This window comes from Crocodylus porosus, unplaced genomic scaffold (assembly GCF_001723895.1).
Source record: "Crocodylus porosus isolate Cpor-Errol unplaced genomic scaffold, CroPor_comp1, whole genome shotgun sequence".
NCBI lineage: Eukaryota > Metazoa > Chordata > Crocodylia > Crocodylidae > Crocodylus > Crocodylus porosus.
In genome coordinates this window covers 18360413-18383882 of record NW_017728915.1, presented here as the reverse complement: position 1 = coordinate 18383882, position 23470 = coordinate 18360413, and the positions used below count along the sequence as shown (strand labels likewise).

The 23470-nt window shown below is 38.9% G+C and overlaps 1 protein-coding gene across 3 annotated transcripts in view; it reads left to right on the top strand.

Annotated features, from left to right (window-relative positions):
* PHKB (phosphorylase kinase regulatory subunit beta) overlaps nt 1-23470 on the top strand; it is a 195880-nt gene that overhangs the window by 164340 nt on the left and 8070 nt on the right. For 2 of the 3 annotated variants that reach the window (XM_019535772.1, XM_019535775.1), the window contains 7 exons: nt 851-909; nt 1004-1166; nt 2096-2177; nt 6390-6447; nt 8305-8395; nt 10841-11046; nt 20891-21025. In XM_019535772.1, the coding sequence (XP_019391317.1) occupies nt 851-909; nt 1004-1166; nt 2096-2177; nt 6390-6447; nt 8305-8395; nt 10841-11046; nt 20891-21025 (794 nt within the window). Of the gene's footprint in view, nt 1-850; nt 910-1003; nt 1167-2095; nt 2178-6389; nt 6448-7306; nt 7398-8304; nt 8396-10840; nt 11047-20890; nt 21026-23470 lie in introns of all 3 variants that reach the window. The other variant, XM_019535774.1, reaches the window with a different exon arrangement.

Below are 23470 nucleotides of genomic sequence, written 5' to 3'. Positions count from 1 at the left end.
GCCTGGGACTTGGAGCATTCTAGGCCCCTAACTGGACAGCAACAGGAGCTCTCCAGCCAGAGAGCACTAGAAGGTTACTCCTTGAATCTCCCTCACCCTTAGAAGAGCGCAGGGATTTTACAGCCTGTGTTCTCCCCTTCTGGGGAAGAGGGTAAGCTGTCAGTAGGCATTTGGCAACTGCTGAAAAGCAGCAGGTGCAATAGACAATCTGTCACCTTATAGAGCTGAGAGAGGCAAGGAGAACTGCTTTCCAGTCCCAGCCTCCTGCATTGACTAGAGTCACCCTAGCTGATGCAGCGTCAGGGAGTACAAGGAGTGTGACTTCACTTGTTTTGGGCACCAGGACTGAGTTGAGCTATGGGGAAGGTCCCTTCTGCCTCTTAGACTGGGGTCCAGGACAGTTTCAACTTCAGAAAAATGCTCCCTACCCACTCATCCTGCCAGTCACCAGTGTGAATGCCCCCTGCTCCCTGCAGCCCTCCATTTCACTGTGGGCCAGAGGTAGATGAGTCCACCGTTTTGAACTGTCCTAGAGCCCTAGGATGGTTCCAGCCCTGGAGAATGCCCTCCCTCCCCCTTCTACCTCCCCAGCCCATCCTGCCAATATTTGGGAGAATGCCTCCTGCTCTGATTTGTTGTGACACTGTACTTACTCTTCATAATCAAGAGAAAGTGAATGAAAAGCAAAATGAAAAATGGCAGTTTAAAAAGAAGTGGCAGTTTCTGATTAGTCTAACTGGTCTAATAAATGGCATCTTGTTTTGTTTATGACATTGTTCTCAGGTCACTATGTGCAGTATTCAGACTGATGTGCAGTCTTTGTATTTTCATTTTTTTCTTTTAATTTCAGACTTTAATATCTGGTGCAGTTGTTGAACAACTTGACTTCCTAAGAATCAGTGAATCAGAGTAAGAATGCATGCAAAATCTAATTATGTGCTTGATAATTAAAATTAAGAAACATTTTCTGCATTGTAGAGAATCAAACTATTACTTTTTACAGGCCTTCTGTGTTTAAGAGTTTGGAGGAGTTGGAACTTCCAAAACATTCAAAAGTTAAGAGACAATCTAGTACTCCAAATGTTTCTGAACTAGAACAGCAACCAGAAATAAATATTCATGAGTGGAAAGACAGATCAACTTATGAAATTCTTCAGAAACTGAATGTAAGGAAATTTTATAAATTGTTCTATACCGCAATCTTCAGATAGGTAAGAATGACAAAATAAATCCTGCTACACTCTTACAATGAGTTGTACCTTCAGCTTGACCTTGCTATAGTCCAGGTGTCACAGAACCTTCCAACAACATTCCAGCTAATGGTTTTCATACTCCCTTCATACAACCTCCAGCATAATCTAAAAAGGGAGACACTGTCATATAAATAAATACCTCATTTCTAAATGGAAGATGAAAAAGCACACTTTAAGTTATGAAGGCGGTCATAACAGATTTCATATTTTCATGATTTTGGATGTACAGATTAAGTATGAAAATCCCTATTTGCTTCCTGTATTAGAGGACAATAACTAGTGTTTCAAATTTTAGTATTCTGGCTCAGTAGAAAAATGGAGACAAATCATGTCAACTGATCATCCCATCCAAAAGCTTTGCATTGCCAATTGGTAGAAGCCAAAAGCAGAGACAAGTTCTAGTTTGGGGGAGGGGGCCTAGTTTGGGATGGCCACAATTTTATTGACTATGCAGCAGTGAAAACAGTTATAAAACTGTATACAAGGAGTACATATTGTGTGTGTCACCCATGACACTATTTCCATGATTAGAGATGGAAAATGAAGGAGTCAATATGACTTGACCTTGTGAGGTGCAGACAGTCCTCACCTCTACCTGAAATCCTGAAACTGACTACTTGCCGTCTAGAAGAAGGCAAGTAGATTTGAGATTTTACAGAGGGAGATCCTTCTTCCTTGGAACTTGCATTGTATAGAAATAGAAAAATTGAAAACAAAATTGAAACCAAACAGCAGCCCCCAGAAAACCCAACCCTGTTCTTAGGTTTGATTTGAAATTTGTTCGTAACCTGGATGCATTTTACTTCCCACTTGAAATTCTATAGGCTTATTCTTGTTTTTAGGACTGCAATTGCTTAGCAAGTCAAGCATTATTGTTGAGTGTTTTGCTGAAAAGGGAAGGACCAAATTTCATCACCAAGGAAGGTAAGAGGTCCTTTTATTTGATTATTCTAAATATTTCAGGAAGCAGGTTTCTGTGTAGTTCTGATAAACATGAATAATGGACATGCGCATGAGATGTTTTGTAGCTATTTTCCTCTCCATTAAAGCAGTTTCTTTTTTAAATGGAAAATGCACATTTGTATACTGAAGAGTGGAATGAGCTGTTAAATGCATTAACTCCTCTAAATTGTTCTCATGCAGTATGTTACCTGCTCATAATTCTGAGCACACTTATTTGTGTCACAATGGGTTTGACCTTGTACATGAAAATGAAACTGAAGACCAGTTTCTGCCAGTGCTAGTTAATCTGAAATGTATAGGAAATAGTAGACTGACTGATTTATATTCTGAAAAGGGACTTAATTTCAAGTATTATCTCTAGAGGTATTTGCTCTTCAGTTTTGTATCTAGCTTTATATTAGAGTGCTGGAGTTAAATACATATGAGATATTTCAAAACATCCAAAAGGCTTGGTTGCCCAGGGTTTCCTACCTTTTTCAAAGGTTACTCTAAATTGTTCTTCTCGATCCATACGCACATGCATGCCCTATTAAAAGAAGAAATCAAGCGAAGAATTAGTATTCAAGCCATATTTCCTTCTTTTTATACTCCTAGGTGTGGTGACTTTTCTCATCACCACTTAATTTCATAAGGCGCTGCTTAAGGGCAATCTAACCCAGGGGTTTTCAACCTTTTTTAAGAACTTCTGGTAGTGGCAGCTGGATATGGAGCAGGGGGCAAGAATCTCATGCAGCAGCATGGGGTGGTGGATGGCAACAGCAGCAGACACACGAGAGCTCTGCCTCCTCCCTGCACCCCTCCACATCCAGCCGGCCAGATGGCACCTATGCCGCCCACACAGGGTCACTGCTGCCCTCGCCGCCACCCTGCTCCTGGGAGGCAGTGGCTCATGGTGGTGGCTGGCAGCGCTCCATCCCCACCCACTCTTATACATCCCCTAGGATTGTTCCAAGTACCCCCAGGGGGTACATGTACCGTTGGTTGACAACCTCTGGTCTAACCTTAAGGGTGGGAAACCTGAGTGAGACTTGGCTCTCCTGATATAAACACATCTTTCATACAGTATCACTTTATAAATCACAGGTCAGAAACAACATCAAATATAATAGTCTGTATTTTAAAAATATAAAATTGTAAGGTTTTTGTGAAGTTTTAGGAAAGGCTTGTTCAGCTTCTGAACAGGAGGGAGAAGTGACCACCTATATTGTTAATATCTTTTTTTTTTAATCTAAAAATGTTTCTTTGACCTTAAATGTTGCTTTGACCTCAGTAGCCCTATAGGGTCATTGTTTGGAATACCCAGTTTATTACATCACCAAACAAGGTGATGAAATGTCTTGTAGGAAACCGTCCTATATTAAAGGTGAAGGTAACTAACACAACCACCCTATCGTTCCAGACATTAACTTTTGATTAACTAAATAACCATATATAAACATTTGGGCTTAATGATGTTCCTACAATGTATCTGACCAGATTGCAGTAAACTATGCCAAGTCAGCAGTTTTATCCAAGATGAAATAGTGAACAGCAATAACCTTATTATCTGCTGACCTTGCACTAAAAACGTTAATCCCTGACTGAACTCCTATCATCCCATACTAGCACACTGAGCTATACGAAATAGCTAGTTTAAAACATATAAAAATGGGAAAAACCAAAATCTTTGTATCTGGTCTTCACTTTCCACCATATAATGGTGTGAAGAAGCTCCCAGCTGATATCCCCAGAGTTCTGAAGCTCTGATCTTGCTATGATCTGGCAACTCAAGTTTCTAATACAGCTAAATTTATTCTTGAAGCAATGGTATTGTTGTACCTGTAGTACAAAAAAGTCCTGTAGAGAAAAGCAATCCTCTTGGCTATGAATTTTAAATCCAGTAGATATCTCAAACAGAATTAACTAAAAGTTTTCTCACTGTTACTTCCTATGTGGTGGTTTCCAGTCCAACTGCAATTTTTCAGTCCTGCAAAACTGGACAGGTTTCATTGTAGTTAATCCTCTGCTTTGAAGGGTAGGCCTCTTGGCCTCTTTGGCAATAATCTCTGGATAAAAGCTCTATCCATGCCCTTCACAGAGTGTCTGTAAGGTACAGGATCTGTGTAGAACCCCCACGCTCACTGGTAACATAAATATAGTGTTTCTGAGCAATCCAACCTTGCATATGCTCTTGTTCTACAGTTTGATTCTTCAGGGAAATGATATAAAGAAGCCAGTAAGCATGCCGGCTTTGTAAAGGTTCCCCAAAACAGCTGTTTGTGTATGTAACACAGAGCTATCCACTTCTGAGTAGCCAAAGACTACACATCATGTGACCTTTGAAACTCCCCCCAAGGGTGAGGGCAGGAAGATGAAGCTGGAGGTAGGGTGGGTAGGGTTCAAACTCCAGCAGCAGCAGAAACTGTGGGAGAAGTAGGCCAGGCAGGAACCTACAGAACCAGTTGTAACCCCTCACAGGCTGCGTGTAGCTCATGGGCTGCCAGTGATTTGTCCATAAACACATTCAGACTGAGAGTGAATCCAAAGCAATGCCCACATGGTTAAAGGGGATGGTCTTAGAACTAATTTTAGGTGAGCAGTGACTGGAGAGGTCGCTTTACCAAACAGTTTCTGCCATGGAACCTTCTGCAATTGCCCAGTATTTGGTGATGAAATGCAAGGCTGCCTTGCAGGGTTCAGTTATGCCAACATTAATTGTGGAAATTTCTTGACTACAGAAGGCAGTCCCACTGTGGCAGTCTCGTAACATAGAGTGACAGAATCTGAGATCAAATTAGAATATCTCTGTGCTAATATTACTGTACCTTTAGAACTTTTGACTAAGGTGAAAATAGCTGCAGGCTTTCGTAAAGTTCTGTGCACATGGTTTAGTCCTTTTGTTTTTTTTGCAAAGTCCTAGGTCTCGATTTTCTGGGGAAAATACCAGTAAGTTAATATGCTAACTGCTGAACTTCTATAAACCCCTGGGCAGGAAATCAGGAAAAATCCTTAAGAATACTTTATCTGGGTAGAACATAGTACACAGTGAATCTGCTATAGGGGCTTGGATTTTACCAACCTTCCTTCTGAGTACAGACATGTGGGAAGGTTAGATTGAGTTAAAAATGGCCACCTGATCTAAGATAAGTTGGGATGCGAGGGGCTAGTGGGAGAAGCTGGAGAGATTGTTGGGATGGAGAGAGGGGGGAAATCAGAGGAACAGGGGCTTGAAGGAAAGAACGGGGCATGTGGCATCTGCAAAGGGTTTGGAGGGATTGAGAGGACAAGTGGAATCTGCAGGAGGGATCGGTAGGGCTAGCAGGGTCTGCAGAAGGCTGGGGCGGAGGCGGGGGGGAGGCATGCAAAGTCCTCAGGGAAAATCAGGGGGGCAGGCAGGGTCTGTGGAAGGCAGGTTTGGTGAGGTATGTGAGGGTTTGGTAGGATTGGGAGGATGACCTGAGCTATTTTTAGGAATCTGAGCCCCCCTACCCCCAGATGAACAACCTTCCCCCCCACCAAGACTTTCTTTCTCAGCTCCCAGCATCAGCAAACATTGATAAAACTGGCACTGAGAGTGGCTTGTGGGATGGGGGCTTGGTGGACAGAGGGGACTGTCTGGTCCATGGGGAGGAGAATGGGGACATTGTCCGCCTGGGTTCAAATCATGGGTCCCAGGGGATAAAAACAGTGTAGTGCTGCAGGGTGGGGGGTAGGAAAAGCACAGCCCTAGGGCTTGGGGCCAGTGACTGGGCTTTCCCAGCCCTGGGGCTACACTTGAAACTGTGTAGAAGTTTAGGACAGTTAGATTAGTCTAAAAATGGCCACCGAATCTAAGTTACACTACTTCGGATGTAGGGTAACTTAGATTGATCTAACCTTCCTGGACCTTCTGTACAGTATGCACTTAATTTGCCTCGGTGCAGAGGTAGATTGATCTAAGTTAGATCAATCACTGCTCCCTTGCAGTGTGGAGAACAACTGAATGTGTGGTATATGGCACCACAAAACATACCTGTGGTGTCACATACTGCACAGGCATTCTCATCTGGACATGGCCAAAGAGAGCAGCTAAGGGACTTAGAACAAGCTAAATGTTTTGCTGAATCTAAATCTACACTACATAACATCAAATTTAACTTTATTATTGTTGAATAACAATCCATTGGCACTTTTTTTTTTTTAACTGTTTTTTAGGTACAGTCTCTGACCATATTGAAAGAATCTACAGACGTGCTGGTAGCAAAAAGCTCTGGTTTGTACACAGAATCTTTTGTGTTTCATATCTGCTCTGTCAAATAAAGGTGCTTGGAGGTTTTTCAGCCTATTCTCAAAACTTTAATCCAGATCTTTAAAGAATGTAAGAAAGCACTGACCTCAGTGGGACTTTGTTAATTTATACCAGCTGTGAACCAACCCTTAGCTGTTAACCTTGAGACACAAATGAAAATGAATTTGTTAAACATTTGTTCCTGTAGAACAGTGTTCAAAATGTCTTTGTAACAAACTGTACTATAGATGTATATTACTTAGGAAACAAGAGATGGATCACAGCACATAAGAGGATCAATTTTTTCAGGGAATATTACAATATAAAATGATTCTCTGTGCCAAAGTAGGTGTTCAAAAGTTAACCTAAATTACATTTAATAACCTAACTCAGTATATCTGAGCTGTTTACTGCTTGTTACTCTTGAAGTCATTTGCGTTAAGGATGGCTTTACCAGAATAGCTTCAAAAGATTTTTGGAAAATGAAGTCTACTGTATTTGCTGGATAATTGTTCTATTTGACTAAAGCATAATAGAAATCTTTTTTCGTATTGCAGAAGAGATTTGAACCTATGATACGCTGTACTATTTCACTTTGTAAATCTTGTTAACCAGAAGGGGTTGTTTGAAAAAGATAATAACTAAGGAAATACAAGAATTGATTTCAGGTTTCAATTTAATCTGTTCACACAATGAAACAGAGTTATAACCAAGTAACAAAAGTTGTTATTTTATTTCATTGTTAGCCTTTTTAATGTATACTAATCTGAGGATTTTTTATAAAACATATGTAAACAGTATTATTTTTCATTTCTTTTTCATGACTGTCATATGACACACCTAGGTTGCTGGTACGCTACACTGCTGCATTTGCACAGAAATTTGCTTCTTCTATAGCCCCACATATTACTACTTTACTGGTACATGGGAAACAGGTAAAGTGCAGAAAGGTCTGAAATGGTGCTGCTTGAGATTTTTTGCTTTATTTGCATTTTGATAGTATCAGCTAATGCAATTTTGAAATGCTTTGCTCTTGATCTGAGAGTGCACAGCAGTCTTCACGGAAGTCAACATAAATTTAGTTGACGGATTTTCTACTAACTATGGAATATTACAATTTGTTCATTAACTCTGTTGATAAATGAGTATTTGCACCCTCAAAATCCATGTTTAGAAAAGCTTAAACACACGTCTGTTCAGTTTTTATTTGTCATAAAAGGGAATTTATAGAACTATGTTAGCTTTTAATGGTAAGAGCTGTATGTCAGTTCAGTTGTCCTTAGAAGTTGCAGCCGGTTTTAAACCTAGCACTTTACATGATTCTCTTCTTTTCATCATTCACCTATAAAATGCCTTTAGGCAAAAAAAGTAAAAAAAAAAGAAATGTAATCAACTGTGTATTGTGTGTGCTGTACTTGCTCTTACAACAAAAATCTTTTCAAAATAAACAGGAGGAAATAATCTTTTTTTTTCCACTAACTGCAAATTGGTGAAATTGTCACCAAACAAAAGTAGACATTTTGATAGAAGAAATTATTATGACAGGCTCTCTTCTCAAAATGTTGTGAGAGAAAAGAACAGCTGGTTATTTTCTGCAGTCTGTAGTTTAATGAGTTCCCAATGCAGTCATTCTTTGCTTGTTCTAGTAATTAATAAAAATCTAGAAATTGTCCCAAAAAATAAAAGCTTATCTGACATTACTTATCAAGCGCAAGTACTCCATATATTTATATGATTAGTGCTTTGGAACTATCAAATGTGGTACCAGAATTCAAACATATATGTGAATTCATTAGACTAGCAGTTAATGTCCAGTCGGATTGCTCTGTTTTCTGCCCTCAGGTCTGTTGTGCGCTTCGCAGCAAGTCTTTTAGGTAAACTAGTGGACAGCCTTGCACCATCTATTACTAATGTTTTAGTTCAGGGCAAACAGGTAAGTCTTTATTTTCTAGAATTGCATTAAGGAATGATAATCAAGAGAAAAATGTATAAAGGCTTTGTCGTCTGGAAGGCCACAGATATTTTTTTGAAGTACCCAAAACTTAAAGATTATATATTCAGTAACAGAAAATAATTAAACAAAAAAAAAAAGTATTGCTATTGATAATTTGTATAGACCTTGTGGTCTACAACATGCTTTTCTTTAATGAAGCTGAGAGAGAAGTATAGAATAGATACTTGGTTGAGTAGACCAAAACCTAGATGGAAAAACAGGAGAAGATGGTATAGGCACAGTTTAGGAGGAATACATGTAACAAAATAAGGAGAAATTATTTTGCAAAAAGTAGATGGAAGCAAGTAATAGAAAGATATTTATAGAAAAGGTTGATTTTTTAAAATATATCTATATAAAACCTAATAATTATGTGTCTAATAAACTAAAGGAGATGTTAGTTTTGCACAGGAAGTAGCAAGTTAAGTAGCAGTGTGTTCTGTTACATGCAGAGTTGTAGGCAGCAGCCAGGTAGCCTGCAGTTGGTGGCAGTCACCAGTTAGGCTCAACTGCCTGAATAGGAACAGGGCCCAGCTGGCCCTTATAAGAGCAGGGCCCTGAACAGAAAGCCAGCAACAGTTTGCCTGCTAGCAGCCGGGAGAACAACAACCTGGCTAGGGTTGCTGCTTGTGACACCTTAGAGGTAAGGGTAGGAGCAATGGGGATGGCTGGAGGCTCCTAGTCCTGGGGCATAACCTAAAACTACACCCTGCTGGAGCTGGATGGTATAGTGGGGCTGCTTGTGGCAGGGCAGCTTCCAGGAAATGCTACACTTGGGACCTTCCCAGTGAAGGGCGAATAAGGCACACCAGAAAGCCTCAGCCCTAGCTGCCTTGCGGGTGACCCTGTGGAGGGAAAGGCTAGGGGAGCACACCCCAAATAGGAAAGCAAGAGCCCAGATTCACTGTGAGCTCTGAAGCTGCACATAGGAACCACCAGGGGTGAGGCCCTGAGTCTTCAAGGAGCTATATGAGAAGCTCCTGGAGCAAAGGGTTAAAGGGTTTGTTGAGGCCCAGTGTAGGGCATGGGATAAGCTTGGGGATACTTGTGACCTAGCATGTTGACACTTGACAGTGTGGGACATATGGGCTTGGAGCCCAGAATGGGGCTGGATGCCCTAATTGGAAATGGGGCTTGGAGCCTGGGGTTGTTAGGGGCTTGGAGCCCAGACTTGGGATGGGGTTGGGAGCCCATTATTGAAATGGAGCTTGGAGCCCTAAGTGAAGGACACCAGAGAGCCCAGTGAGAAGGCAGTGGGACTACGAACTCCAGTGGGGAGTAAAAGTCCTGTGTGAGACTCTGGAGCTCGGGTCCCAGTGTATAGCACTGAGGGAACATCTGCAAGACATGAGACAGTACAGGGGTGGTCTGAGCTGTTTGCATAGGCCTTGTCATTGGGGCATGTAAATAGGCAGCCTCTCCTGGCTGATGAACATCACATAATCATTAACATCAAGGCATGGCAGGAACGGAAGGCAGGCGGTTAGTCCCAAGGTAAGTGGGTGAGTCAGTGACTGACAGGCCCCGGGATGCCCACTTGTTACAGGGATTCTGGTGGTTTTTCTCTTCCATTCATATGCCCCAAACAGTTTAATATGGGATGTTTGTCTCTCTCCTAAATGTAACTATTGTTTGTCCTCTGAAGACAAAAAAGTGATGATAAGTTCGTAAGAAACTACTTGAAACTAAAAAAAATATGGGACAGAAATGACTTATTTGTCATTCAGCCATTTTGGACAGGAGAGTTGTGGTATGCTTCTGGTGCTATGTAGCTATAGAAGAAAATGAATGAGCATGTAGCATGGTTTGTAGTTGCTTATTTTTATTTGTTTTTAATTACCTGTCCTTATCAACCCATTTATAATGTCATTTTTTGTGAGAAAGCAAGTTGCTTTGTTCTGCTGGAAGTAGAGTATGAGTAATTTAGAGTTTTATATTTTTAAGTATGCTTTTTCTGAAAATAATGATGTTTACCATTTTAAAACCTAGAACATAATTTTGGAAAAAAGTATTGAAATATTAAGAAACCAGTATTATGATACTGAATTTTCAGGAAGCCTCAGTAAAAACAGGAGATAAACGAATTTCTCGACTAGTTGTACAATCATGGACATGTTACATTATCCAAACTCTCTTATAATATAGTGGTGATTTAATAAGCACATTTTGGTTGGGATTATGATTTTTTGCTTCAATACATTTATTTTTAGTAAAAATAGCAGTCATGCTAACTACTATTTCCATTCATTGAACACTGTACTTAAGACAAAAAAATAGTTCAATCTGAACAGGGGAATGTTAGTGTAGGAAATTTAACTTGCAGATTTATCTCTTGTGTTTTGTTGTTTCTGGTTCCCTACCCCCACAATGTTGTTATGTCTTTAGGTAACTCTTGGAGCTTTCGGCCAAGAAGAAGAAGAAGTTATTTCTAACCCTCTATCCCCAGGAGTGATTAAGAACATCATTTACAATAATTGCAATTTACAAGATCAAAGGGAAGCTGTTATTCAGCAAGAACTTGTCATACATATTGGCTGGATCATCTCAAACTCACCTGAACTTTTCAGTGGCATGTTAAAAATACGTGTTGGGTTAGTAAAATGCTTTTTATAATTATTATTATAATTAATGTGTATTGTGGTAGCGGCTAGATGCTCAAGTGGATTGTGGTAATAATTTATATGAACAAATATAGTTATGTTTGTATCTGTTTATGATATTTTTCACTTTGTCATTCCTGACCACCATTTAAAAATTAAATGTACAGAAATTGGAAGCTCCAACTAACTTGAGGTAAAACCAGCTGGTTATCCATAGCATCCAATGGGTAGCTTCTTTTTTATACATAAGGATAGCTTTGAAGCACTACTGAAGCAAATAGATTTATTATAATAGATTTTGCCAATCCATATACCAGGGTTAAGTACAGACAGTCAAGAAGCGCAGGGCTAAATCGATTCAGTCTTTGCAGGTTAGTCTGAGATTAAACTAAGAAACAACTGGACACACATTTACTTTTGATTCAGGAAATGCAGCCACAATGTCTGCAGTGGCTCAGGCCAGAAGCCCGGCTCTCTGGCATATAGCCAGCATGGGCTGTGTGTTCACTTCCTCTTCCTGCTGCCCCCAAGGTTTCTGGGATTTGCAGTCTAGCCTCAAAGCAGCAGGACTCTTCCTGCTTCCAGGTACAGGCAGAGGCTGCTTCCAGGTGCCTTTGGGATTTGCAGTCCACAGTAACAGCCAGTAGTGAGTTTGAGCGGGGGGAGATGTGTTTAGCCCCCTTCTCTGGTCCCAGCCCCCAGCCAGGGTTTGCCTATGAGAGGCAGTCCCTGCCCTCCCCTCTTTCCCCCGCAACCCTTCTTTGCTGGAGCAGACAGCACAGCCCAGGCCAGGGCTGGAAAGCATGCTGAGGGACTCTGGTTTAGGTTGAACCAGGAAGGGGTCTGGGACAGGAGTTTCATAAACTGGTTTGACCCAAATCAGTTAAGTCTGATACTACATTCAACCAGGTTTGTCTTAAACCAGTTTCAGTCGTTTTGAAACTGGTTTATATGCACTGAACTTATGTTCTGTTACAGGTTTAAACCAGTTTCTGATCACTTAAACTGGTTTGTGTGTAACTTCTGTTCCTAGTCCAGAAGTTTCACATTTTATAATGCTGTTTTATTCTGTGCTGTTCAAAATATCCTAGAAAGTTCAAATCTGATTCTTGAATTCCACCCAAAGTGGAAATGACAAAGATATAAACACTTTCTAATTAACACAGAGCAATAGTACTAGATCAATAATATCTGTTGTTAGAGTTGATGGCTGTGATAGGGTTTTTTTTATTACTGTTCTTCTGCACTATTTCTAGACCTTTATCCAATTCACATTTAAAGTCAACAGAAGGTATCATAATCTTCATTGGGAACAAGATTTTACTACAGTTTTACCACCCCACTTATTTCCCACTCAGTTCTGTGCCTTCTTGTCTAACATGAAGTTTGTGCTGCTCTCCCAAATGTTTGAAATGTTGCACAACCAGAATTTTATGTTGACTTAGAACACCTGCCATAGAATAAGAGTCAGTAGGCACTAGATGGTATATCTTGGTTGATTAACTTGTGTAATTGCTGAAAAGTTTTGGGTACCATTGACAGGACTACTGCTAATATCCTGTCTGCTTTCTTTTTTAATCTGTATACTTACCTTTCCAACCTAACCTCAGATCATTCATTAGGATATAGGTCAGCTGTAGCATTTCTATTAAAAAGTTTTTTATGTGAAAAAAGTGATTTTTTTTTTATAATGGGAATTGTATTAATATTTTTGTTGCTGTGCAAAATGCATCCAGTTTGCAGTAAAATGCATATTTCTCTTATATAATGCTATGTTAACCTTTTTAGACATTAAACAAAGCTTATAAAATGAAGCCAAGCTGTTTTCCAAGATTTTATGACATCGTGTATTTTTTTTCTCTAATGGATTCTCCCTGGATTACCTTTTGTCAGAGTTAATTTACTCTCTTCTTAAACTTTACACAAACCACCTATGACTAACTTAACCCCCTGCTGTTTTGTTTTTACTGCTCTGTATCCACAGTTTTCTTGGGTTAAGAAAAATTTCCTGGTTCCTTTAAAAACTCTGTCAATAAAGATAAATATTCTAGTATCACATGAAGTTGTAGTTAAGTGTAGTAGAGAAGATTCCTAATAAAGAAGAAAAATAGCAGAAAAAATAATTTTAGTTCCATAATGTATTTTAGAACTAAGCATTGCTTTATTTTTTCCATGAAAGAGTAAATATTTATTCTCCCATTATTAAAACGCATGCATTTTTTGCATGCTTTCAAAACACTCAGATGCGTATTTGACTGTTTAGCTACACTTCATTTACAATGAGTTTCTTTTATAATAATACTGACTGATCCTTGTTCTTTTTAAGTTAGTGGTTAAAATATCAGTTTTTGATCAGTTTCTCTAATATATCATTCAGATAATCCATTTAGTAAGGAGTCTCTGACGCTAAGGGCTATATAGCCATTACATGAATTACCAATAACATCTAGAAGTACTAGCAAAATGAAATTTATCAACTCTAAACTACTGCAACTTTCAAGCCTGTTTGGACTACGTGTTCTGTACTTATCCCAGATTGTAGAGAAATAAAACTTTTTGGAACCTTTTTGGTGATAACACTTTTTCACAATGTTTATTAACATAGTAATAACTTCCATATGCAAACAGGAGTTAAAATCCAGGTGGTTCTGCCGCTGCATAGCCTGGTATGCACATTTCAGATGGCAAAAAGCTGCTGCCTTCACCTTTTAAATGCTTTGTGCCATGTTAGATTTTCAGCCAATATGTTAAGGCCCAAACTTGCTTCTGATGTTGAAAAGGAGCACGTCTGTGCCTGGCTTGTTGGAGACATTGTTTGAGAGCAGGTCTCCATACAGAAACACTAATTTTGTAATACTATGAAGGGCAGTTAAGACCTTTTTATTTATTGTCACATAAATGTAATTTTATGTAAGGATTATAGGTACTTATTTTTTCTTCTGAAATGTGCAAGTTCTGTGTTTTCAGTTGAATACATTTTGTAGCTATAGCTCCTGCACAGACACACGCAGCTTTTTTGGGTGTTAGCTATTTGTTCTGTACTGTAACTAACAATTATACTAACAAATGTGAATTGTAAAGCAAATAATAGAAAAATTCAGGAATTAATGTTGTGTAAGTGTATTAGTATGATGTGCACATGACTTGTACTTATTTATTAGAATTCTGTCACATTTCATGGTATTCACAGCTATACTAGTATTTTTCGGCAGATCAGTTTAGTCTGTCACAGTTAGGTTGACACAAATCTTTTGATTAACAAAAACAGTCTTTTTGAAAGGTAGAAGAAGCAGCACATACGTGACCATGTCTTTCCTAGAAGTACAGTGAGTGAGCTTAAAATTAATTCTAATTTTGGACTAGACTTCAGAGAGATTCTTCATATGTAAAATAAGAAATAACCTCTAAAACCAAAACAAATTTTGAGTGCTCTGTTCTTTACCATTTTCTCATATGGGATGTAGCATTCCAGCACTGGAAATGATTGGCAGACATTTTACCAGGAAAGTAACTGCAAGTACATATACAATTTGAAAAGTATCCAAATGCAGTAGTTATGCTTTAGTCAACTTGTCTCTACATTTAGTCAAATATTTGCTTTATTGACAGTGACTATTTGATAATCATGAGGACATTTATTTTTTTCAGTTTAAATATTTCTATAATGTTTGCTTATTCATGTTATCCACCCCAATCTTTTTTTAAACCAATCCCAAGGTGCCAGTTTTCTTTCTTGTTCCAAGGTTAATCCTATAGATTAAATTTCCTTTATTTCACTGTTATCACCCACTTCAGTGAGCAAAATTAACCTTCTCGCAGAAATAGTATTCTAGTCTGATAATGATTTGATTTGGTGTCTCATTATTGATTTGTGCTCTCGCGTTCATGTTGAACTAGATCAAGTTTCTGACAGGCCCATTACTGTAAAGACCTCCAATCAACTGCTTTCTACCCAAGCTCTGTCAGTCAGATTTTAGTGGAAGATGCCTCTAAAGGTTTATTTTATCAACGATTTTTCATCTCCACTTTTCATACTGCCAGAAAATTTCACATAAACAATTACATACAGAAAATATCTTGTCTGTGAATCTCTGCATTGATAACTAAACTGTGTTTAAATGAACTGATTCCCAGAGAAGGTAATTCTGTCTTTTAGTGACAAGACAATGATGTTGTTTTGTCTACATAAATAAAAGGGGTGTAACTGATGCCCTTAAATTGTGTCCATTTCCTCATTTCTACTGAAAGCAATTTTGGCACCTTTTGTTTCTGACATGCGACAAGTTGGGGTAATAATGATTCACATGGTTTAATTTACCTTTGTTTTTTTTAATCATCCAACCATGAGGAACTGTCACTCAGATGCTGTACACAGTATTGATATGACTAATTAAATTGCCACAATTTCATTGTTTCTTTATTATCATGTAGAATACAGCTTCGTCTCATGTAGTTAATACCTGTTTGTCCTTTGCCACAGACACAGAAATATGTTAAATGTCTTTAACTCCAGATACCAAACTTTTAATGAATATTTGTTACATCTTGCTATACATCCTAGTTTAAAAAGAAAGGAAAGGAAGAATCTGATTTCAGGGTGTATATGAACATTTATCAGATTTGGGGTAAAAGTGGGTTGAGGGGCTTTAAGGACTTTCTGTAGAAGGTGGACAAGGAAGATGCATAAACTACAACAGTGGTGCTCAACCTCTGGCCTGCAACCTGAATCTAGCCTTTGGGACTGTGTCATCTAGCCCATAGGGCTTTCCACAGGTTTGGAAATTTGGCAGAGGGGGTGTGATGGCAGCATTAATTGCTATGGCAATTTAATGCAATTACCACTCCCCCACCATTACATTTCCAGACCTGTGAGGAGCCTCACAAGCCAGATGCACAGGAATGTATGGCCATAGATCAGTCACTCATTTGGCCCACAGGGTTAGAAGGCAGAGCATCAGTAAACTAGGATATGACTACTTTTAACTGTACGTGGAAGAGTTGCAGTGTAATTGATTTAGGTTTCCTGAGTGATCCTCTGATTTGGGATTACAAAAACTTGCAATTTACTTTCTACAGAAGCCAAACGTTCTTTAATCAAAACTAGTAGTTTTAGTTACTCTAGATTTTTCTGTAATTTCAGATTTTAAAACAAGGCATCAGCTGAAAATAGTAACACCATTTATATAGCATGAAAGCTATCTTCACCTGCTATGAGTAAACGTTATGCCTGGAATCTTTAGCTGCTTCTGCTTCTTTTGCAGTATTTTGAGGGTACACTATGAGAAAAACTAGCCATAATTTCATGACTTGATTTTCATTCAGATAGGAAGTCCTCCTCCAGTCACAGCATGGGGAGTATAATTGATTTGGGGAATGGACTTGACTGGAATGTCCTGTACTCTTAGGCTAGGGATGGACATTCAAAAGGCCTGAGCCTAGAGTGATTCAATCATTGCAAGTTAAACTAATCTGCCTATGTTGAACCAGTTTGCAAATGCACAGATATTCTCTCTCGACTGAAGAAATGCAGGCCTATGCCTGCAATGACTCAGGCTAGAAGGGGGGGACACTAGAAAGGGGTATAAACCCCCACCCTGCCTGCACCATCCCAGGCTTTTCCACACTTGCTGCTCAATGGGTGGGAGTGTTCCCAGCCCCCGACTAGCACTCTAAGGCAAAGGGGGTGTGCAATGCATGCATCTGTTGATGATACTGAGCTTTTCAATCTTCGTCTCCCTTCTTCTTCATACTGTCTGGAAACCTGCCAGGCAAGGGAGCCAGGAAGGGGCTGATAACACAGCGTTTATCAGCCCATCAACAAAACAAAAACCTCTCATTAGTTCAAGTTTTTCATAAAGAGCTTTTTCCAAGGAAGGAACAGAGGGACGTTACCAGCTGACCTCAATTAGCTCCAAAAAGCCCTAAGTGAGCTGTTCTGTTCTGTCTGCCTGTCCCAGTGAAATTGGACACGCATACAGCCCTCTCAACATTAGCTAGCATACCACGTGCCTAGGGTCTGTGGGGCTGGGGTCTGTGCTATGGGAGATGGAAGGAAGGGCCAGAGGGAGGGGGAAAATCTCTGCTTGAGCAGCAAGCAGTGGGCGGGGCAGAGGGAAGCCAGACAGAAGCTGCTATGCCTGAAGCCTCCACCAGAGCTCTGGCTAGGGAGCAGAGGGGTGGGGCCAGCCCTGTTCTGGAACAGATAGCCCAGTGCAGGAATGCAAAGCATCTGGGATGCTGGGGGACTCTGATTTAACTTAAACCAGGAAGGGGTCTGGGGCAGACATTACATAAACCACTTTGACCCAATTCAGTTAAGTCTGATACTACATTCAACCAGGTTTATCTTAAATCAGTTTCAGCCATTTTGAAACTGGTTTATGTGCACTAAATGTATGTTCTGTTATAGGTTTAAACCAGTTTCTGATCACTTAAAGCAGTTTATCTGGAATGTCTGTCCCTAGCCCTGTTGCCTCGTTGCCAAATGGCCCCCTGATTGTCAGGGGATGGAGTTTACATCATCTTCCCCCTAACTCCCTGGTGCAGAACCAGCCAGAGGACTAAGGGATCATAAACAATCTCCTTTCCAAACCCCTGTTGCAGCGCATAGCAGTTTGGTTCAAAGGACTGAAGTAATGTTTGTCTTACATAAAACAGTACAAAGAAACAATAGGGCTACATTTGCAAAGGTAGGCACCAATAAAAGTATATTCTCTGGCTTCATGTGTATTGACTAGAATAAGTGTATCCATTGGTCTCTAGCACAACTGAATTTGTTTATTAACTGGATTAGAGACGCATGTAGTCTCTATTTTTAGGTTATAGGCTATTGTAGATGACTGTCAGCTAAGATGGGTTGATGCATTAGATTGTCAAGCTTCAACAGGTTTGACAGTTACATTTCTTTGCAGTAACTTTTTGTCAGTTTGTGCCAAAGATCTGTGTGCCTTTGTCAAAGTTTCATGATACCAGATATTGCACAAACTTGTGAGAAGAAACTTAATAAAAATATTTTTAAACCATTTCATTTTGAATAGTTGTTTTACATACTGTCCTTTTTCTACACTGAGACATGGATGTAAGAAACTGCTTTTAGTGGGGGGAAAAATCAGATTCTTTGTCTTTTTTCTTTGATTGTGTGCTGAAGGGCTTTACTTAAGTTTTTACCTTTTTAATAGACAATAATATCAAATTTAAAAAAGGCATACAGGTAACAAAGGAACTTCAGGTATTTAATTTGTGGAGAACCAAACATACATCCAAAGACTTCACTGTAGTTGTGACATTTAGATTTCCTAGAGCAAATGAAGCCAGTGCCACTTGAGTGCTACAAAACTTCATAATTTTTTATTTTAATTTTTAAAAGATGTGATGAAATGTTATGCATTAAAAATAAATGTATTGTGATAATTTACTGATGTAACAATGGTAGTTTGCTAATTGGTTGAATACAAGGGTACCAACTTTTTATATTGGAACATATTTGATAAAAGTCTTATGTAAATGAAATTGTCATTAATTAAAAAGTCAACACAAGCTCTAATTTTGTGTTTAGTCTGTAAAGTAGAAATCCAGGTGACTTGCTCCAGATAAGCACCGCTGAGCAGACAATTTAATTCTAAGTGTTGCTGTGTTAGTATGGCAATATGCCAAGTTTTTATAAGTGGTTTTAATATTCCATTAAACATCACAGATATAATTTGCTTTTTCTGACAATTCTAGAGGCACCAAATGTTGATTAAAACTATGGTACAGCAAAATTTATGAGCCCTTTAATCTACCATGTACACATTCATCAAAGTATATTTTATATATTTATTTTTCTGTCTTTTCCCTTCATATACATTTATTTTTTTAAGAATGTAGTTACTGGGCTGCTTTTTTTAATGAAATTAAAGAATATCCTAAACAATGATCTGTTCAGAAAACTTTCAGGTTCGTTACCAGTATGGTGTTCTTATTTATGATCACAAAGAAATTAGCATCTGTGTTTAATTTTTTCATTGTCTTGGTCCAGTTTGCTCTTATTCCTCTTTCTTTACAATGAATATGCACATATTGCAAAATTAAAATGCCTATCCCTGATGTGTTTGAAGACAGTTTGCATATTTGAGACCTATAACATTAGGAAAACTTCTTAAACCTTCTAAATTTTTACATGCCATATTTGTCACCAGATTCCTGTCTTACTAGTGAGCAGTTAATTCTGGTTGAAAACAAGGGGACTGCTCATCCATTTAACTGCTCATCAGTGTGAGTCAGGACTCTAAGTAGCTGTGTTGAGCAAAGCTGGAATGTTTCCAGGTATAATTTTTCCTCTCTTTTAACTTGTTCTCTTACCAAAATGCATTCACTTCTCAAGAGGAAACCAACTCCTTACAGCCTAATGCTATTTATTCCTTTGCCTGTTTATGTTGTTCCCCATATCTTGCATCCTTCACTGATAGTACTCCAATCAGAAATGTAGAACAGGTATTTAGCTCTAGGAGTCGTTAGTATCACAAAACTTCAGGATCTTCTTGTCTATGAAGTTATACTATGAGGCTTGTGAATGAGTTACTTAAATAGAAGAAATTCATTTAACTATCCAAATTTAGCTTAAGTGATTAAGTTCAATGGAAGATATACTATATGCTAAATTAATGTGTGTGAAATTTGGGTATAATTGTGGTAGGTGAATCCTGTAGGAATACCAGATATAGAAATTTGCATGTCTTTCTTTTCTGAGCTGAGGTCCCTTGTTTCTAGCACTATTTTACCTGATAGAAGCTGAGTGCCCACAGCATCGGAGCTTGTCAAATTTAACTTCTGACACTGGAATCTAGGTGCTGAAGTAATTACAATGAAGAAAGTAAAGGCTCCTTTTAAGTAACCTTGCTTCCCAGATTTATCTAGTAATAAGGTATCTTTTCATCTTATTCAGTTAAGGACTTGATTTGTTTCTGTGATATGTAACAAGAAACGTTTTCAGCCTTCTTTCTAATGGTTTATCAAATGTGCTTTCCTAAGATCTAAGGCAGTGTTGAACAGGAAAACTTCATTGGTTCCGTAATTATTTTAATCAAATCCTTTCAAAATGGAACAGGAAATGAAAGAAAAATGTGACAAGTTGCAAAAATGGATTTCAAAGGCTAAAATTGCACCAACCCATATTTTTTCTCATGCAGAATAATTTTACTTTTTTGTCTTTTTAAATCCTTCAGTAAGCTACATTATTTATTGAAAGAGCATAATTTTAATTATTTTTTTTTACATCAAATGTCACACAGTGACTTTAGAATTTATTTATTTATGATATGAAGGAGTATCTGGGCAAACATATCTTCTATATGAAGGGTGTTTTATAACAATTCTCCTAAAGCAGCAATGCATAAATAATGTTATGTTTCCATCAAACATAGAAAAAGCACTGTGACAGTGTGGAATAAATTCTACTATAAAGTTAAATGAGCAGAATATCCTTTTGTTGACTCTTCTGCCAATGTATCTTACAGCAGCCAAATGCAAGCAAGATCTTCTGGATTCTCTATAGACTATTCTGTTAGATTGTATTGTTGTAGGAAATTTCACTTTCCTTCTAGTGAAAGCATGCTTTCTACAATTCAGATATAATATAGTAATATTAAAATATTAATATTGTATTATTAATATTATATTAACATTGCCTTGATTATATTATTTATAATATCTTGTATATTAAAATTAAAATACTATATGATAACCTTTTTCCAGCCTCTAGTTAAGAGAAAAATAATATTAAAAAGTATGAACCTGAACTTTTTAAAAGATGTGTATCTATGATATCCTAAAATATATTTTAATTCTTGTGTTTCAGATGGATTATCCATGCTATGAAGTATGAACTAAAATTTCGTGCTGGAGATATGCCTGCTATGGACTTATACCAGCTGTCTCCTAGTGAAGTGAAGCAACTTCTGCTGGATATTCTTCAGCCGCAGCAGCAAGGAAGGTAAGAAGATTGAGTGTGTGTCACATTCTGTCATTCATAATGGATTGTTCACATCCTCTATATTTCTGAAATGATTTGTATGCTTCTTAAATCACCAGGTGTCTGCAATCAATAATGTTTCAAACATACATTATTTATCCAGAGGTAGTGTAGATCCATATTAGTTTTTTTATTCTTGCAGATGTTTCTGATTCTACCAGTCTTCCCCTTTCCCTTATCCTAGTCTGAAACCTTTATCTGAAGGAGCACTTTAGTATTTTGCCAGTGTCAATACACAGTTAGGTTTTCCTAACCTAGCTGGATGCAGGGAGTTTTCACTGTCACTTCTCACTATTAAAAATGTTTGTACCAGTCAGAGTAGGGCTTATCTGCTGCTTGTTTGACCTTCTATTTAAATCCCCTCTCATGCCATAACTATATTGCCTGAAGTGCATCTCTTTTAAAGACTATAACACTCGTTTGCATTAGCTGCCAGAGAGAGGTTTTTGTAGTTACCTCACAAGAGTGCAGGACAGAAGCTGAAAGCATTGACTAACTGTGCTGATCCCACACGCTCATCAGATGCAAGAGAACGAGGTTAGAAATTTTCCTCATTCTAGTTGTCAGTATTAGCTCCAACTTCTGCAGTAAAGCTCACTTTCAGTGCTTATAACTTCTGGAGCCAACTATAACTCCATGGGTAAAGGCTCCTCTCTGTAAGTAAGCAGGAAAGATACTCAAGTTCCTCAACTAAGACATCTGTTTAAAATCTGTGCTGTCTGAGGAGCTAGGAGTTCCATGTCTGCCCCTTTCCAAACTGGTATGCCATTGGCTGTATGGCATTTCCAGGTCTCATTTTGTGTTTTCCTGCTTGATATTCTTCAATCTTTCTCAGGCTGGTGTTCATCCTATTTATGCTGCATTCTTCTTCATGCTGACTCTGACATTCTTCCTATGCAAGCTTCTGCCACAGCACTAGCTCTTGTCCTTCCAGCTGCAGTTTTTTCCACTGATGATTTAGGGAAACACTGTGCATGGCTTCCTTCAGCCACTGAATACACTGCAGACATTTTCTTCCATCTCAGATAATGTCCCAGTTCTACTAATCCATGTGGGCTTCTGTCTCCTTTAATCTGTTCATGCTGCCAACAGGGTGCTGTAGTTGAGTTACCTCACAGTTGTGGACCACAACTTCCTTTCTGGTCAAAAGTGTAGTAGCCTAATCGCTTTCTTGAAAAGAATACAGAACAATTTTTTCTTTTGCTTTTTCTTCGTAATGTTTTTATTCCTGTTTTCACTAACTGGAAATTTACCACTATAGTTGATTTGGGTCCTATCAGTACCTCTGTCTGGCCTCCATGAACACACCCTTCAAGTGTCAGAGATTTCCCTACCCAGAGGGAAAATTTCACAATTCTTCCATTTTGAGACTATCCCCTAGGCTACACTACCATGCATATCCTCCATTTCTGCTAGAATATGGGGCCTTGTGTGTCTTTTCCTGCTTGGAAGCCTGTGAGCAGTTGCAAACATTGATTGACTGAACAGCCTTCCTAAAACAAAAAATGGTGATTGTTTTATCAGTAGGAACAAAGCTTTTAACAGGTGAACAGGTTTCAAAATATCCTACATGTGTGTCTCACCTAAAGTTTTAGTATCCACTGCTCTTTGAATATAGGGCAATAATCTACCACTGCTCTTTGGATGAGGGACCTTTTTAATGCCGCCACAGTTCGTATGTTTTTCTGCCTGTATGAACCCTTTATAGTCCTGCTGTAAGCCAGTTCTGTAGGCTGGTCTGGTCCTGCAGGGAGCAAAACAGGAAAGCCAAGGCTTCAACTGAACTCCAACTAGCTTAGAGCATCAAGGACAATAAAAAGTCCTTTTTCAGATATGTGGGGAGCCAGAGGAAAATCAAGGGCAACATTGGACTCCTGCTGAACCAGATGGGGCAACTGATGCCCAAGAAAAAGCCAACCTGTGAAATGGGTACTTTGCTTCGGTCTTTCATCAGTCCCATGGGATGCCCATGCCCACCACGGGACAGGGTGGTCAGGGTAAGGGAGGTCCCCTGCCCTCCATCAGTGCTGACCTCATGAAGAAACACCTTGAGAAGCTGGATACCTTCAAGTCAGCCAGACCTGACAATCTACACCCCAGGGTACTCAAGGAGCTGGCAAGCATCATAGCCCAGCCCTGACACATATCTTTGAAAACTCTTGGCACTCTGGTGTAGTGCCCAAAGACTGGAAGAAGGCCACTGTGGTGCCGATCTTCAAGAAAGGGAGGAAAGTGGATCCAGCTAACTATAGACCCATCAACGTGACCTCTATCCTGGGGAAGATCTTTTGAAAAGTTTATTAAAGAGGCCATCCTTAATGGACTGGCCAACGCCAGCATCCTAAGGGATACACATCACGGGTTTGTTGCAGGTAGGTCTTGCTTGACCAATCTCATTTCCTTCTA